Source organism: Mizuhopecten yessoensis, unplaced genomic scaffold, assembly GCF_002113885.1.
Source record: "Mizuhopecten yessoensis strain PY_sf001 unplaced genomic scaffold, ASM211388v2 scaffold11173, whole genome shotgun sequence".
NCBI lineage: Eukaryota > Metazoa > Mollusca > Bivalvia > Pectinida > Pectinidae > Mizuhopecten > Mizuhopecten yessoensis.
In genome coordinates this window covers 2,899,564-2,917,883 of record NW_018408916.1, presented here as the reverse complement: position 1 = coordinate 2,917,883, position 18,320 = coordinate 2,899,564, and the positions used below count along the sequence as shown (strand labels likewise).

The window sequence follows — 18,320 nt, the reverse complement described above, 5'->3', positions numbered from 1 at the left end:
ACTTTACCATAGACAATATAATACAGGTACATAATAATATAAAATATATGTTTTGTATCAATTAGCGAATTATATAACTATANTTTTTTTTTTTTTTTTCGTTTTCACAATTTTAACCATTACTTTTATCCATATGTTGTAAAGCGCTTTAGAGTAATTTTACAAATTATATAGGGCGCTATATATAAATGTTGTATATTATTATTATTATTATTATTATTATTATAAAGGATCGAACTAGTCTTCTTGTCTCATCAACAAGGTGGCGCACACCAATTTTGCTATGACATACATTATCTCACAGGTGTTGTCCTGTCCCCGGAGGACACTAGATACAGGTTATCTTCTTTTTCATCGATTCTCACTTGTTGGGTTGCGAAACGTCAACACAAACAAAGAACAGCATCTACATGTAACGTTCTGTGATATTTAAGGTATAAAAGTAAACCAAGAATTATATAACCTTCAAATTCGTCCATTGAATATCATAATGTATATTGGTTGTCTTTAAAATAGAAAATAGAGAAATGTAATAAATAAAACATGTGCTTTTGTATATAAATATATTTTGTTTATTAAACAAATATACAAAATATCAACATTTAATCCTAGATAAGTGTACACATAATTTATAGACTGAGATGCTGCTGCTGGTAGCAGACACAGTGTATATATAAGCCGGCTATACACACGAGCCTCGGACCTGCCTGACAAGTAGCTAGCCAGTATCACTAGGCTACCCACTACAAGCACTTAACACTTCTTACACATTCGGAACTACTGCAAGCGAGTCGGTCTAATCACGGCAAAACATGATGACAAAATATAGTTATAGAAAACACAGTAATTACAAGTCACTTAAAGTTTTCTTCTCGTTGTGACTATAATATATATATCCGCGGCACTAACTGGACATCAGCGGAGAATTTCTTATGTGTATTTTTTTTATATATATATATGAACAATACATCTGTAATATTTAATGTCAATATCAATTTGGTCCTCAAAGTTTGTCTGAGGGATATTTCGAAGTGACGATGGTAAACGTACAATGGACGGTGTGTTGTTTCCTGGCTGTGATCGTCTATGTGTCGGAGGCAGTCACTCTGAAGCCTGGGTAAGTACCACTTTACCATAGACAATATAATACAGGTACATAATAATATAAAATATATGTTTTGTATCAATTAGCGAATTATATAACTATAGGCATAATATCACAGGGTCAGCACATTAGGTATATAGACTACATATTCTACTACGCGGGGCACATGCTTTCGCTGTGTAATATTCATCACTGTTCTGTGTTATACTGCAGTACTAATTATTTCTCAATAATTGACACTGTACGTGTGTGTTATTTCTATGGTAACAATGTTCCATTAGTCTAGTACATGTTTTTCGAATCGTCTTCCTCAGCTCCTGGTATATTCTGACGCTGTATTTATAATTATATGTAGAAGTGGCGTGTAAAAGAAAATTCAATGACGTAATGATCAATTTTGATTCAACTGATGGTATTGTCTTTGAAGTTAATGTTTAGGATATTTTTTTTGTTATTTGAGGTATGAAGAATTATGCTAAATGTACTAACTAGAAACATCACGTGTGTGTTGCTCTTCTGATAGAAATTTTATTAAGACTGTTGAATATTAGCGGTGTTAAATAAGATTTGCATCTCGCGACTTTGTTCCCGGAGCAAAGCAAAACCGAGAGTGTTCATCCCCACTGAATTTAAGCACTCAACAGCATCATCTTTGTCATGTATAATCTTTATTTTCATGGTGATTGTCTAAATTAATTCCGTCGAAATTTGAGAAAATAAAATGGCACAAAACAAACCAAAGCTTCAACATGTCAGCAGTCAATAACACCAGGAACTCATAAAATACGAAAAACAAAAGGAAGGCTTCATGGAAACTTTCAGCCCAAGTGTTCTAGGGATGAGCATTTCCTATACTACATCTGACATTGCTCATAATAGCTCGCTTCCAATCAATGAAATGGGTCACCGGCGTTTTAACATCATCGTCATCATCATCATCGTCATCATCATCATCATCATTCATTCTGATAGATACACGATACCCTATAATACACACGCTAAAATGAAACATCCTTAAGTTAGAGAGGAATCATTGTGAGAGTACTACACGGAGCCTACGTATTGCAGCATGCCATGAATTGGATGTAAGCATACAATACATCTAACAGTGATCACATGGTTAATTAGTAATTACGTCTAATTCTAGACCAGATGGTATGGATAGCACTCTATGAGTGATTGTGATTATCCTTAAAGTGGAATGTAACGAGCTCGTTTGTCGTTTGAAAGGAAATACTTTAGATTTTAAAACAACCGTAGGACATCTGTTTCCTCAACTCTGCATGGCAATCTTGTTCATACAATTACAATTATTCTACTATGGCATCGCCACTAAATAGCTCTATCAAATTCAGTTGGCATTCATATAGGCTATGAGCCATGGACAGATTGTTGACGTCATCATTATTATAACGTCATAATTGTCCCATTTGTCATAAATGAATTCTGAAACTAACTGTTCCTGATTTAAGCTTTCTATACCCATACCTTTTTGTATTTATCTTGTATTGAAGTTCAAAGCGGGAGCCGACGCTAATGTTAAATCTCTGTAGGCGTTGGTCCTACCATTTTGTTCTTAATCCTGAGTCACAAAGTCAGCTCAGACACAGTCTTGTCTTTATCATTCAACAATAAATGTTGAAAGATCGTGAAACCAAAATTTAAAATGTGGACAAAAGATAAAAAAAATATATATATACATTTCTCTTCAAAATGTGTTAAAACTCGGGGAAGCGGTATTCATATTTACAAGAAACAAAAACACCAATGTAAAATCACATTTGGTTATGAACTGTATGGGAAAATCAATATGGGAATGATTTTCAATATGTCCGTATCCAATACAGGTTCAATGTCCTATTTTGTCCCGTGTAACTTACTTCGTGAGACATGTACATGAACGAGCATCATATATAGATATATTACTCGTGTCTTTGATGTCGGGGAATGATTTGATAAACATTTGGCATGAGAGCAATCTGTCCCGGCGAGAATTGAAATAGATATGGCCGCTCTTTTAGCGACTGATAAGAATGTTGATGAATGTGTCCTTCATTACGGAGCATATCTGTTTTCGCCGTCTTAATAAGGTAGTGACAGGGACACTGTCGAGTTCGTTCCATGTTGATTATACTTTATGTAAGTCAGTTTTTGTTATGATAACCCTTGGTATCTGTCAATTCTAAATCTTCAAAACAAATTACACTAAAACTCTTCTTATCTAGAAAGAGGTTGACGGATTCTGCAATCAGCCTATCACAGAAAAATTACGCTGTGAAAAAGAAATGGAACCTGAAGAATTAAAGACGTTCTCATGTAGTGGTGAGAATCAAACGGTTACACCAGTGGGTACAGTTGCAACCACTATTATAAACCTTCGAACTCCCACATGGGAAAATAGCACGATCCTCCTTAACCTATGTAGTTAACACAGTAGACTGTACCGTGAGCTTTGCCTCTCCTCAAGCAACCTATCACAGGGGAGGGTAGCCTGATCCTTGACTGTAGCCTGTAACACGATCTTTGCTTACCCTATAGTAAGCTATCTCAGGGGATTGTACCCTGATCACTGCCCCCCCTTTAGTATATGTAGTTAACACAGTAGACTGTCCAATGAGCTTTGTCTCTCCTTAAGAAACCTATCACAGGGGAGTGTAGCCTGGTCCTTGGCTGCACCCTGTACTACGATCTTTGCTTCCCCTCTCGTAAGCTATCTCAGGGGATTGTACCCTGATCACTGCCTCCCCTTTAGTATATTTAGTTAACACAGTAGACTGTACCGTGCGCTTTGCCTCTCCTAAAGCAAGCTATCACAGGGGATTGCAACACGATCCCTGCCTCCCCTTTAACATATGTAGTTACCACAGTTGATTGTACCCTGTACCCCGATCTTTGCTTCCCCTCTAGTAAGCTATCTCAGGGGATTGTACCCTGATCACTGCCTCCCCTTTAGTATATTTAGTTAACACAGTAGACTGTCCCATGAGCTTTGTCTCTCCTTAAGCAACCTATCACAGGGGAGTGTAGCCTGATCCTTGACTGTAGCCTGTACCACGATCTTTGCTTCCCCTCTAGTAAGCTATCTCAGGGGATTGTAGCCTGATCACTGCCTCCCCTTTAGTATATGTAGTTAACACAGTAGACTGTCCCATGAGCTTTGCCTCTCCTTAAGCAACCTATCACAGGGGAGTGTAGCCTGGTCCCTGCCTCCCCTGTAGTATATGTAGCAATCACAGTTGACTGTAGCCTGTACCACGATATGTGCCTCTATCACAGGGGATGATAGCATGATTCCTGCCTCCCCTTTAGCATATGTAGTTAACACAGTAGACTGTACCGTGAGCTTTGCCTCTCCTAAAGCAACCTATCACAGGGGATTGCAACATGATCCCTGCCTCCCCTTTAGCATGTGTAGTTACCACAGTTGACTGTAGCCTGTACCACGATCTTTGCGTCCCCTCTAGTAAGCTATCTCGGGGGATTGTAGCCTGATCCCTGCCTCCCCTTTAGCATATGTAGTTACCACAGTTGACTGTAGCCTGTACCACGATCTTTGCTTCCCCTCTAGTAAGCTATCTCAGGGGATTGTAGCCTGATCACTGCCTCCCCTTTAGTATATGTAGTTAACACAGTAGACTGTCCCATGAGCTTTGCCTCTCCTTAAGCAACCTATCACAGGGGAGTGCAGCCTGATCCCTGCCTCCCCTGTAGTATATGTAGCAATCACAGTTGACTGTAGCCTGTACCACGATATGTGCCTCTATCACAGGGGATGATAGCATGATTCCTGCCTCCCCTTTAGCATATGTAGTTACCACAGTAGTCTGTAATAGCCTGTACCATGATCTTTGTCTCTCCTATAGTATACATACAGGAAACGATATCGGGGATCGGTTAGCTGATTAAATCAGATAGGATATATCTTTCAACTAAAAGATAAGGATCGACAGTTTTGTAGTTGCTTTCGTTTTTTGGTAATTTTTTGTGAGAGTTTGCCTTCGCTGTGGATTTCCTGGTAAAACATTATTACGTAACGTACTTTTATGTATTGATGCAATTTTATACCAAATAAATATATCTAACTAGAGCTGACCTCATTTTGTGTAAATCGCTTTTTTATTTATATAAATACTCAAAAGAATTAGAATGGAAGAAATATTACTCAAGTTGTTTAAATATTCTCAACATTTTGTAGACACGATAAAACCATTTTAAATAAAATGTCTTGTGTATTTAACATGTTTTTTTTTTTAGAAACCACCGCGTGGTTCCTCTCACATTGATGAGATCCTTTAATGTGTCGCTTGGTTTCTTTGTAAATGAAAATAACTCGTGGCCATCTTGTGCAAGTTTTAAGGTCATCTGCATGCAAATAAACAGTAATTCTTTAATGAAGTAGTGTGCATGTATTCAATAAATGGACGCGGCGTTTTCAATTATAGCCGGGACTGTTCCCACCATGGCTTGATCTACGTTCAGCATTCGTACATTTACACGATGGAAAACAACGGGGAGCATGTCATAATCGTACTTATTCGCGTGTCAAATCTTTACCGTAATGGCCAGCTATTAGAACTGTCTCTAGGTTTCTTAAAAACATCCGCTGTTGTAAGTGCCCCTGGATAATCCTCGTGATCTGTATAAGTGGTGTTGTAAGCATACAATACACGGGGTTTACATCATTCAAAGTTCCCCCCCCCCCCCCCCCCCCTTTTCCCATTCTATAGCATCTTAAAGTTTGCCCATAAAGCAATAATCTGTCAACTGTGTCTCGCAAAATGATGACATCGCATTTTTGAATATTTTGCTTGATAGTTATCCGAGGTAGATATATATGTTAGCTATATAAACAGTTCGAAATTACGGCGGAAATAATTCTCAAGTTAGACTTCAAAAGTACATTTATATGAATGCCAGCATTAAAATTGAAGATTTTGATTATTCCTGCGTTAAGGATATTTATTCCTCAAAACATAGAGATAAATTATGGATTATGAAAAGTTTCTTGTTACACAACCAATAAGACAAATCAGACAAATGACCAGTTTAAACACTATTTTATTTCATTCCTCATATATAATAAGAAGTTAACAGGTAAATAGGAATATGATCTGACAACAAGATGTTAACTCTTGTGTACAGCCATCTCCCTTGAAATGTAATTACATTAGTACTTCAACATACAGTTAGTTAATACATATACATTGTTTAAATTAACAGTTTGTAAGAATACTGACCATTTTATGTGATGAACCAAAGATCATATGTAGGTATGATAAAAGAAAGGAATTCATAATGAACAGGGCATGAAAAGATCCCAGCCAGCACCTAGAATCAAACCGACTCTAAAAGGTACTTTTGTACCTTATCAAATATAAGTATGACATCATCTTGAGACAGATTTGGGTCACCATTAATTAACCGTTCAGCCTACACTGCATCAAATAATGGGAAGGAGTTTCCACCTGCCCACATCAACAAAGATCTGTGTCTGAAACATGATTTTTATAGAGATGATAATTTATCAGTCATTTGTCTGATGAAGGTGACAGAGTACACGCCATACTTGTCATCTAAACGTCACAATGAAACACTTATTGGTTGTGTAACAAGAAACTTTTCATAATCCATACTTACCAGCTTGAAGAAAATGTTTAGAAATAAGAGAAATTATGGTTGCAGATATCCTCGCCATGTGATAAACAAGTTTACTCTCATCTATCCATAACTGCAGTTGTGCATGCACATATGAAGCCCTCTTAAAGCGAAAATATTGGGACGGGCATAGTCAGAACGTTCTACACTGTAGGCTAGCATAGAGTTTCCGTGAAAACACTACACAGCCAGTCTGATGCGCGCTTCACTTGATGTCTCAGTTAATGATTTTGATACTGGTGCATATCCGCATTATTTCCATACCTTCCAATGCGCCGATAAAACTTCCAACAATGATCGTTTGCAAAATGTACATACCTTATCCAAACCGGGTTTTTTTTCACAACAGAGCGTATTCCGGAGTACTGCATACATTTGTGTATAGACAATTACGCATGTAAACATTTATTTATACGTACTTAACACATATTTACTTTCTATACCAATTGACACACACGTTTTTTCATCACACCTTTTCACACACTATATACCTTTACACAAACTATACACATTCACACAAACTATGCACATTTATAAATGCTATACACATTTACAAAAACTATACACATTTTACAGAGACTGTACACATTTAAAAATACTTTTATAAATGCTATACACATTTATAAATGATATACAAATTTACAAATACTACTTTAGTATACACATTAATTAGCACATAAACTACACATAATGTAAACATTCATTTACATATTCAATGTACGTTTTTACAAACTGATAAACTAAATACTTTTACAAATACTATACACACTTACACAAGCATTACGCATTTATTCTAATTTATACCATTCAACCTAATTCTACTATACCTATAAACTATACATACCCATTTCCACACGCTATACACACTCAGTTACACATAAAACACACGTCTAGCACAAACCTTTAAAGATCTACCCTCACTTTGTGTTTATCATACATAACAACAGTTAACTGTGAAATTGACAAGCGACAGATAAGTAGGCCGGGTCAGACTGATATAGACACTGCTGATGTCAGCAGTTTGCTGCGTTACGTCTGACATATAACGGTGCCAGGCCAAACTATACAATATGTCCTTCTGTACCCCTGTATGTCAGACTGATAGTGTCACCATTGTCGACACGACATGAATTATAACTACTTTGCAATTATAGCAAGAGTGGCGTAGCATACGTGCATGCTTGTATGCTCAAGCATGCACTAAGCTTTTTTTTCAATCTGATATTTTTATTATTTTCTTTTTAATGATTAGCATAGACCGTCCGAATCAATCATAAAAAGGAAAGTAATAACTAAAATCTTCCAATAAAATAGTGTTGCTATATTACGTCTATACTTAAATAAAAAAAAAATACCTATTGAAGTAAAAAATTCAATATTATTCATATCAAAAGTCAGGTTTTCTTGTTAATAATCAGACTAAAATGAGTTTCAAGAATACGAGAAATTTTTCAGCAATACTCTCCCCTCCTCTGACGCTACGCACCTCGGACGCTAAACCCTCTGTAAACGTACACCTCCAAATTCACGTCAGCTTTACTTTTGTGTATCACTTCAGCCCATTTTTTTCGCCTTGGGTTAGAATATTGTCTTTAACAAATGAATATGACTCTGAGTCGCAACAATTACAATGAACGTCGGCAGTCACCGTTTGAGATGTGATAACGAAGTTTGAATACGTAAAAGGTTTAGAGGTGGCAATACAGGTAAACTCACTACGATGCCAGGACCTGGTCACGATTAACGATTCTCTCAGAATGACAATTTGTGATAGAAAAAAACATCTGATGTACATGTGTATTTCATTGAAATAAAACTGTCACTTTTGAAATAAACAAAGATAAATGCTAAAAACGACTGCACACAATTTTCCCTTTGTTTTGAGCCTTTTATTTTTAATTGTATATTTTTCAGAATACAACGGACCTACATTGTATCAATAAAAATGTATTCTGATTCTTCCTTTCATATTTATATTGTGCAAATCACTGTATACATCAAAAAAAAGATTTTTTGATATCAATATAGTTCCCTGGTGAGTATAAACAGACTGTAAATCAACCTACATCTAACGGCAATTTAGTCATCATTGACAGAGAACGACATCTTAGTGAAGAAGAAACCAAATATGTTGCATCTTTAAAAATAAGTCTTTGATAGGTTTCCATAAAACATTGAAAAAATGTATATATAAGTTTCCGTTTTGTTATATGCACAACTGCATTCAAATCAATGTCAAACGGTAATAATTGGATGTTGGCTGTCCTTCAATCGTCAGTTCCATGACCTTGGCGTATGTTTATTATATTATGCAATTTTTGCTTGCTAACATACTAGCTGTAACAGACAAACAGTATCCTTTTTTGTTATCCTTTACAGGCCTGAGACTTCAGACTAAGAACAGCTATATGGCGTGCTTTAATCTTAAAGTAGCATGTAAAAACTGTACGTGGGATAACACATGTTCCGACTTAATGTGGATTTGAAGTCTTTTTCATTGCCATGTCGTATGGCGGTGTTTCCTTCAACGTTGTGCTTGCTAACATAATGTGTTTGTATTTAAGGGAAACGTCTGATCTTTCCACCCGACACGTTTATTTTACAGCTTTTTCTAAACCTTGATATACCCTTTTTGTTGCCAGTGAGATATCGAGATATGTCAACTTAATAAAACTGACATCCTTCATACTGTGACAGATGCCGAAGGTTGATATTCCAGTGTGAAAATATTACTTTGTGTATTAACCAATAAGAACGGTACTTTCTATTCACTTCATTCCAGGCCGCAGATCATTTTCGAAGTGACGGTATGATAAGTAGTTGTTCTGGTATATCATCTTTCTGTATTCCTAATGTTCCATGGTATATTGCATATTCCAACAAAGATGTGATCAGCTCAGTTTGTAACCGCAAATCGTTATCAATCCATGCAATCTTGTTAGAATATCTGTCATACAAAATTTGGAACACTCTTACAATATAATTCATTACTCGCATGTGTAGAATCTCAAAGAAATGCAAAACAACTTTCCTTTGGATTCTGAGCCGCGTCATGACTAAAGGTAGTGAAAATGCTGGTAGATCACTTAAATTCGTGACTCTAATAATATATGTAAAACTGACATATATGGTTGAAGCCTGTTATTCAATCTTTCTCTCAAAATGCGTGGCTTTAACAATGGTCCAACGAGACCAATAATAAATATTTTAAAGCGTAATCGAAGAGGTTGTCCTCTATCGGGTCCGTACTTATGGAGATCAACCTACATTCAACCCAGGTGGGCAGTTTTTATCACACGTCAGTAGACTCTGAGGCATTGTTAAACTTCATACAGACATTGGTCTATTCTAGTGAGGCTTTTCACCTCTTTGCATTGCACGTATGCAGTACATTTTACCAAAAATTTGTTGTTTTATCCCCCTCATGTTTAAATGTCCGATACCTATTTTGGTAATAGTGTTAATTTATTGGAGTGATTTTCTTATCTGATGCTCTTTTTGTTTTGCCAAGTGGTCGTCTAATGTAACAAAATCCTTTCGGCCCTTAATGACCATAGATGTCGATGGGCCACTTATCGAATGGAAACGGACGAAGCTTTCTTGTGTGACTCTAAAATACAAGCAAAACTTTTTATTCGAATCGGAAGGTAAAACTCTTTTACGTTGCTGGTTGGTAGTGTGTGTTTCTGGTTGGTAGTGTGTTGCTGGCTGGTAGTGTGTTGTTGGTTGGTAATGTGTTGCCGGTTGGGAGTGTGTTGCCGGTTGGTTGTGTGTTGCTGGGTGGGAGGATGTTGCTGGTTGGTAATTTGTTGCTTGGTGGTAGTGTGTTGCTTGCTGGTAGTGTGTTGCTAGTGGGGAGTGTGTTGCTGGTTGTTAGTGTGTTGCTGGTTGGCAGTATGTTGCTTGTTGGCAGTGTGTTGCTGGTTGGTCATGTGTTGCTGGCTGGTTGTGTGTTGCTGGTTTGTAATGTGTTGTTGGCTGGTAGTGTGTTGCTTGCTGGTACTTTGTTGCTTGTTTGTAGTGTGTTGCTAGTTGGGAGTGGGTTGCTGGTTTGTAGTGTGTGTTTCTGGGTGGTTGTGTGTTTCTGGTTGGAAGTGTGTTGATGGTTGGTAATGTGTTTCTGGTTGGTAGTGTGTTTCTGTTTGGCAGTGTGTTGCTTGTTGGAAATGTGTTGCTGGGTGGTAGTGTGTTTCTGGTTGGTAGTGTGTCGCTGGTTGGTAGTGTGTCGCTGGTTGGTAGTGTGTCGCTGGTTGGTAGTGTGTCGCTGGTTGGTAGTGTGTGTTTGTGGGTGGAAGTGTGTTGCTGGATGGAAGTGTGTTGCTGGTTGATTGTGTGTTGCTGGCTGGTATTGTGTTGCTGGCTGGAAGTATGTTGCTGGTTGGTAATTTGTTGCTGGTTGGCAGTGTGTTTCTGGTTGGTAGTGTGTCGCTTGTTGGGAGTGTGTTGCTAGTTGGGAGTGGGTTGCTGGTTGATAGTGTGTTGCTGGTTGGCAATGTGTTGCTGGCTGGGAGTGTGGTGCTGGTTGGTAGTGTGTTGCTGGTTGGTAGTATGTTGCTTGTTGGTAGTGTGTTGCTAGTTGGGAGTGTGTTGCTGGTTGATAGTGTGTTGCTGGCTGGTAGTGTGTTGCTGGTTGGTAGTGTGTTGCTAGTTGACTTGTTTGCAGGATATTTATATTGCTGATTTTGCATGTTGTTTGTTTATTTGTTGTTCTGCACCGAACTAATATGGAGGACATTTGGCGACGGATCAAAGAGAGGCACCATGGTCGGATAGCAATGTAGTTGGGAAAAAATGTGCCCTCCTTTCTTACACCAGCAAAGGACGTAAAAGAAATCTGCAATTTTGCAGTGGTTTTCGCATAAGAAGTGTATTCAGATCATCTGGTATTGGGATACAGCAGGTCAGTTCCTCAAACCTTCAGGGGTTTATATCCTTGTTTACGGTGTAATTACAAGAACATTACGACAAAGATTGTCTACTCGGCCGGTCTTAAACACGCATAACTAGTGTCGGCGACGGTTCGACTGGCAAATAGCACTTCAAATGCGTCAGCTATAATCACTTTCGATGTTCAGCTGTGAGTCGCCGTCAATGTTTTTACACGGAAACATTATCAAAAGCCATTTGTAACATCGGCTCTAAACCATGTCAGGTTATTTTACTTATTTTGTAAAAGAATTTAATTTGATGCATAAATTAATTAAAATCGTATACGTGGAGGTTTAACCGTGCGTGAAACCCACTGCCTTTTCTATGTATCCAATTTGTTTATTATGCAATAGGCTAAATGTCTTGTCTTCTAGTGACTTGGCATGATTACGTTTCCATGATGGCGACTCTAGATAAGGGACTCACAGATGAACATATTCAGTTCGAGAATGTCGTGTTAAAATGCTTTAGGTATGGGCTCAGTTTACGCTTGCGTGTATAAAGTCCCTATTTATCTTGCTATTGGTCCAATGCTACGTGATGTGTCATTATTCTAAATTCCTAGTGGATGGAAAGACATGTAATTTAAATAATGATCCACCACTACAAATTTAAATCTCTTCATTATTATTAATAATTCGTTTTACTTATTCTAGCGTCAACTAAAAGTGCTTTGATTTGACTAAGTGTTTCGCGTCTTCATATTCAGATATTCCCATGGCAGAAGATTGCTCTGTATTAAGAAAAACTCTCTCATAATGTCTATGTATTTATATCTCATAAATTATCATTTTAGAGTGCAAACCATTCTGATACCTTCAATACTATATACTATTCATCAGTTTGAAAATATGTGATATCAAAGTTCTACTTTCTATACAAACACTGTACGTATTAAACGTTTCAAGATCGATTGGTCTCTTTGTCGAGAAAGTAAAACTTTGATAAACCAATTTGAGTTTAAACAACGCATATGGAGAGATGTGCACAAGGCGTTTGTTGAAGTATTAGAAANCCCCCCACCAGCTCCAACCTATCCCACTCCAACCCCAAATCGCCATTCGCCAATCCACAACCCGAACCCCCAAACAAAATAAATAAGTACTCATATAATAAAACATTGTTCTTCGTATATTTGTCACCAACTATTTGATAAACTTCTTTCTTTTATCTTAAATTATGAAACTCTTACAAAAAAAGTAGGACGGGTATTATTATTTCGCGTCAGAATTAACATGCACGCGGATTTCAACCGGCGAGGAAGGATCTTACACTTAATAAATGTTGGTTCTGTACAAGTGTTGTTATATGCTTCCCATACGTACTGATCAATTTGTTATTTATGTTTTACAATTGTTGTGAATCACATCTACCTAGATGACTATATAAAAAAACATTGTAACCCACGGAAACTCGGTATAGGGTTTCCTCAATATCCAGTGGATTGGATACTGGAGTGACAGCCTTATTTGTTTTAAGGGTAGGACAGACAACCTTATGTATATGTGCGTGTGCACGTATGCGTTTGGTAAACCTGTCGAGCATCACCGCGCAATGCATCAGCAGCAGTCACTACCACAATACTGTGGTATCAGGTCCTACCACAGTATTGCAATTTGGGTGCATAAAACGAAGTTCAGAATAAAAAATCCTCAGTTAGAGAAATATTAAAATGATTTTAAATGGCAATTGCTTATCATTGAATCCATCTTGTGTGACAATAATAACTATCCTTTTCAAAATCCTGGCAGGATTAAAGTCAGCGAAAGTTTCGCATAGTGTACTAAAATATAAAGCGTCACATCTTTGTTAAAATGCATTGTGCTATCTACGTAGAGAGAATTGTTATATTTTTTTAACATTCCGAAGGCAGCGTCTTTGTTATCTTTGATGTTTTACGAGGATAGACGTTCAAATATTAAGATTAGATATTTAAGATAAAAAAACTTGTAGTTGACTTTCTTTCAATACAATACGTATAAAATGAGAAAGAAAACTGTAAAAACTGCTTTTAAAACGAGAGATTTTATAGCTTATAAGTTCCATAGACATCGAGCGTCCGAATGAAGCAGTGTCTCACTGTATACGGCGATATATAAGGAATGTACTCGTTTACCTCCAAGTAATATACGCGGTCCTTTCTCCGAGTACAAATGACGAATTCAATACCACAAGTACGAGTCAAACAAGTGCAGTAAACTTACTGTCTGGCGTCCTTGTTTACAGAATGATAACAAAATTACCACAATGGTTAACTACATGAACAAAAATCATTAATTTATTACGAAAATTATTACGCAATAGTAAGTAACTATTCCCGAGACAAATTTTCTAGCTTATAATTTGTATAATAGTAATATTGACTAGATGTCGACCTGAGGTTGTGGGTACAAATGACAAGTCAACGCTTTAAACTCAACCTGTTTCATTACACTCAAAAAGCAAATTATGAAAACAAGATTATGATAACATATTATACAAAAAAATACAGTTTGGTATTTCTAAATTCTTGATACTAAATGCAATAAAATTTGATAGGAATGTGATTATCTGTATCTGTATACAGTGTATTCATTATAATCAATATAAATTTGCCGACGTTTCGGAAATATAATATAGGATAACCAACACGCGTACAGACCTTGTTGTCTTACACTGTATCAAACCTTATCGGTAAATCTTGGCAACAATGTTTTTGACAGACCATATACCGGCGATAACAAGTGTGATTTGTCACGATGCAGATGTGAGCGGACATTAAACCTTTTTTTTAACAGTGAGCTTTCACATTTTTTTCATAGCAAAAAATAAAAATGAAAAATGTATTCTGATTCAAGTTGCACGTGTCTGATTACATCAAGTAAAGTTGTCAGGAAAACTTTGTTTTCCCTTTGGGAAAATAAAAAACACCCCGTTGCAGACGTGACGAATTTTTTAAACTTATTAATCGCGTATGTACTGCTTAGCATTGCTGACATGTACCGCAATTAATTTTTACAAAACGTAGATAAATTACTTCACAAAGGAGTCACTTGTTTTTAGCATTGCTTTTAGCACTGGTGACGTGGACGAGTACGTTCAACACAGGTCATATCAAATATCTGATGATGCTGTTTTTCATAATAAAGCTAAGAATTTTCATAAATTAACTGCCCAATCCTACCAAAGTACATTTTACAGAAAGCGGTAAAAGTTCAGTGAACTTGAAGGCAAATACACCACAGTGTCAAAAATTGGAAATAGTTGACTCGGAGTCGAACAAAAGGCACCAACGAAACATAAATCACCCACACATATCTAAGAAGGTGAACCCATTGCTGGGAAATACTTCCTGTCCTATCCTCATAACGTCTCCCACTGAATATTTCTAAAGGGCATTACCAACTGTTAAAGTTAACTTGGATATAAGTTGTAGGAGGGTTCCCAGAGCGTTACAGGGTAACGACTTGTATGCGTATTACCATTTTTAAGAACGAGATGTATTTGTTTTGTTTTTAACAATAACAATTGTTGCTTCTAATTTTATTCCACCAATATTAGCTTTGAAAATATAGTTCAAAGGAGATCACATGTTCATAATACACATCTTGTGAGAAGATATTAAAAACGTCGTGTTTATATTCAAAAATATGTATTTTGTAGTTAAAAACAGATCATTTCTTCTAACGTTTATGTGATGTATGGTAAAAGACAAGAAGGGATTTTAAATGCCGGAGTCATATTTTCTATCTGTCTCTGAACGACCTATCACATGGTGTGTCAAATCTCCAAATATAATAATGATTTTTGATCAATTTAGTCACAGCTTTACTAAATTATCAGGTCAAATAAATTTGCAATAAAAGAATGGGTTCCCAAATGATATGGTTACCAGGTCTGGCTGACCCTACCTCCCAACTTCCTGAATGATTAGAAGTGTACAATCGTAATTTTACTCTCTGCAGAACACTAGGATTTCTTCTATGCCCCTGCTTAATGGAAATAGAACACGTAATTAATAAATAGGAATTCCTGTAATCAGTACCTCATGAATGGTTCTTAAATTGCTATCGTCATAATAATGTTGAAGACGAGGCGTCTGTTGCACTAAATATTAACCCCTAAGCTAACTACATAACAAAAGACAAAGGTCACTGTACGCTATGTACGTTCATTATGATAAGTATACGGTAAGTAGTTCTATTTGCGCTGTAAATGGTATGATTTTATATTGCAGTAGTTCTGATTGTTTTGCTATGTTTTAATTATCTGATACGTTAACCCAGCCAGTATATTATGGAAACCATTTGCAAATTGAGTACAATACACTCTGTTGCACAGCATAACAACTAACAAGTTAACTAGGTTCGGAGTTATGCTTAATGCTAGCCGACCGCATATATATCCGACTCTATAGTGTACGGGGCACGCACTGGATGATGTCATGCCCATATTTTCTAATTCTATCTGAAGACAAAATTTGAAAATATAGAGCCAATATACGCTTGTCAAGCCAAGTGAAGTTTATGTTTGTCCTTTCCAATTGAAATACTTTCTGTGGACACTAGGAGGAAGGGAAACTCTGGAAGAAGATAATTGTTTACCGTATGGTACAAATGGAAATTAGCTGCATCAAAGAAAGTTATTTTAGATTAAAAGCGTCATGTCAATATGATATCAGTTTATATTATTTCAGTCGTTATGTAAAAGAATGTGAATGTGTATTTATCAGGTTTTATTTGATTGTATGTAAGTATCGGCAACAATTCAAAAATAATAGACAACGTTCCATTTCTCCCATAAATGTATTTATTTTCAGAAAAGCCCGATTTATCGGTTACTGTGTCTGGGTAAGGCATGTCAACCCGTGCAGACATGCAAGTAGGGCACATTTATATATACACTGTAGGCCTAACGATCTTCACTTAAATTCTCATATAAACTCTGTGGTCCACAAAACAGTGATACCTCTGATCGCGCAAGGAATGTCGACCATTTCCGCTATGAACGGCTCATTCGTTACTTCTCATGCTCGTGTATTGCACGGGATTCACGACGCTAACTTGTCCTTTATATAACCCATTAATTCCAAATGGCTAGATTTTCTCAAATTATTTACATGATCTTTAACAGATTCCATCTGTTTCGGGCTTCATTGGGTAATTTATATTTTATATATCAAGTCGAATCTTCACCAATTTTTTTTTTTTAAACTAGGATATTTCTTTTCATAATATCTGTCTGGTAATAATAACTTTGAATCCTCGTAAATATAATGCTGCCCTTAACTTTCACAATTATGAAAATATTTCTTCTTATATTTTACCTTTAAGCTTCTTTAAGTTGATAAAACCCAATACAAATTAGGCCTTGTCATCTTTAAAAATGAAACAACTCCAAGCTACCACAAATTCCTTATCAGTGTAATGATTTTTAATCTATGAGAACATTTTCCTGCTTTTAGATCAATGCTTTGGTAAACAAAACCATGGCGACAGTAGACTACACAATTATAGCCACCAAAATGACGACATTAAGGTGACATAATGTAATACACTTGTAGAGTGATATTACATATGTATCTCGGTACCATGCACGCCCTCTGCTATAAGACAATAATAGATGGAATCATTCACGGCTTTTCCCAAAAGACGGTGGTATAGCGGTACTGTGCACGGCCTAACAAACGGTGGTATGGAGGTAGCATGCACGCCCTCTGCTTGTTCGTTAATTGACAATGATACGTCGGTACCGAGAACGTCCTCTGCTAACAGACGGCGTTATTGCGATACAATGCACGACTTCTGCTATTAGACGGTGGTATTGCGTTACAGTACACGACAACTGCTAATTGACAGTGATATGGCGGTACCTTGAACACAATTTGCTAATAGACAGTGGTATGACGGTACTTTAAACGAAATTTGTTAATAGATTTGTTAATAGACAGTGGTGTGACGATACCATGGACAATCTCTGCAAATAGACGGTAGTATGGTGGTACCGTGTACGACCCTTTCACATACACAGTGACAGAGCGGTACCGTAATCTTCCTCTTCTGATTGATGATGGTAGGTTTGTACCTTGCACGTATGTTGGCACTATAAACGACCCCTGCTATTAGACGTTGGTACAGTGGTACCGTGCACGACTTCTACTAGTAGGCGCTGTTGTGGCAGTATCGTGCACGTCCTCTGCTATCACAAGGTGGTATGGCGGTGCAATACACATTTTCTCTGCTAAGAAACGGGGAAATGGCGGTAAAGTGAATGTCATGTGCTACACGTGCATTTAAACGGCCATGCTGTGCTGAGTGCCACACGCTCAAACACTCAAATATCACCAATGCATTATTCATGCTGTTTATTTATATATTTTATTATTATCATCTTGAAATTTTAAATTTTTACGTAGATGCAAATGATAGTACACATTACGAAAACAAAAATTATGAATCTATTTCACAGATGGAAAGAAAAATATGTTCTTTTGAGAGAGAAAAAACAGGATTTATTTTTACAATTTATGTCTTTTATCTAAAGTAAGATGTTAAAATAGTCATTCGACACTTGTTTGAAAAGCCTTTCAATGTGACCTGAGATAACAAAATATAATCTATTACAGTCTTAAAAAGCCTTATATTTTATAAAT

At 36.7% G+C, this 18,320-nt stretch overlaps 1 protein-coding gene across 1 annotated transcript in view; it reads left to right on the top strand.

The window, feature by feature from the left end:
* The first annotated feature begins 693 nt into the window (after positions 1-693).
* LOC110467437 (epidermal growth factor-like protein 8) overlaps positions 694-18,320 on the top strand; it is a 44,065-nt gene continuing 26,438 nt past the window's right edge. The window contains exon 1 of the mRNA XM_021524604.1: positions 694-1,117. Coding sequence (XP_021380279.1) covers positions 1,038-1,117 — 80 coding nt within the window. The 5' untranslated portion in view covers positions 694-1,037. The remainder of the gene's footprint in view (positions 1,118-18,320) is intronic.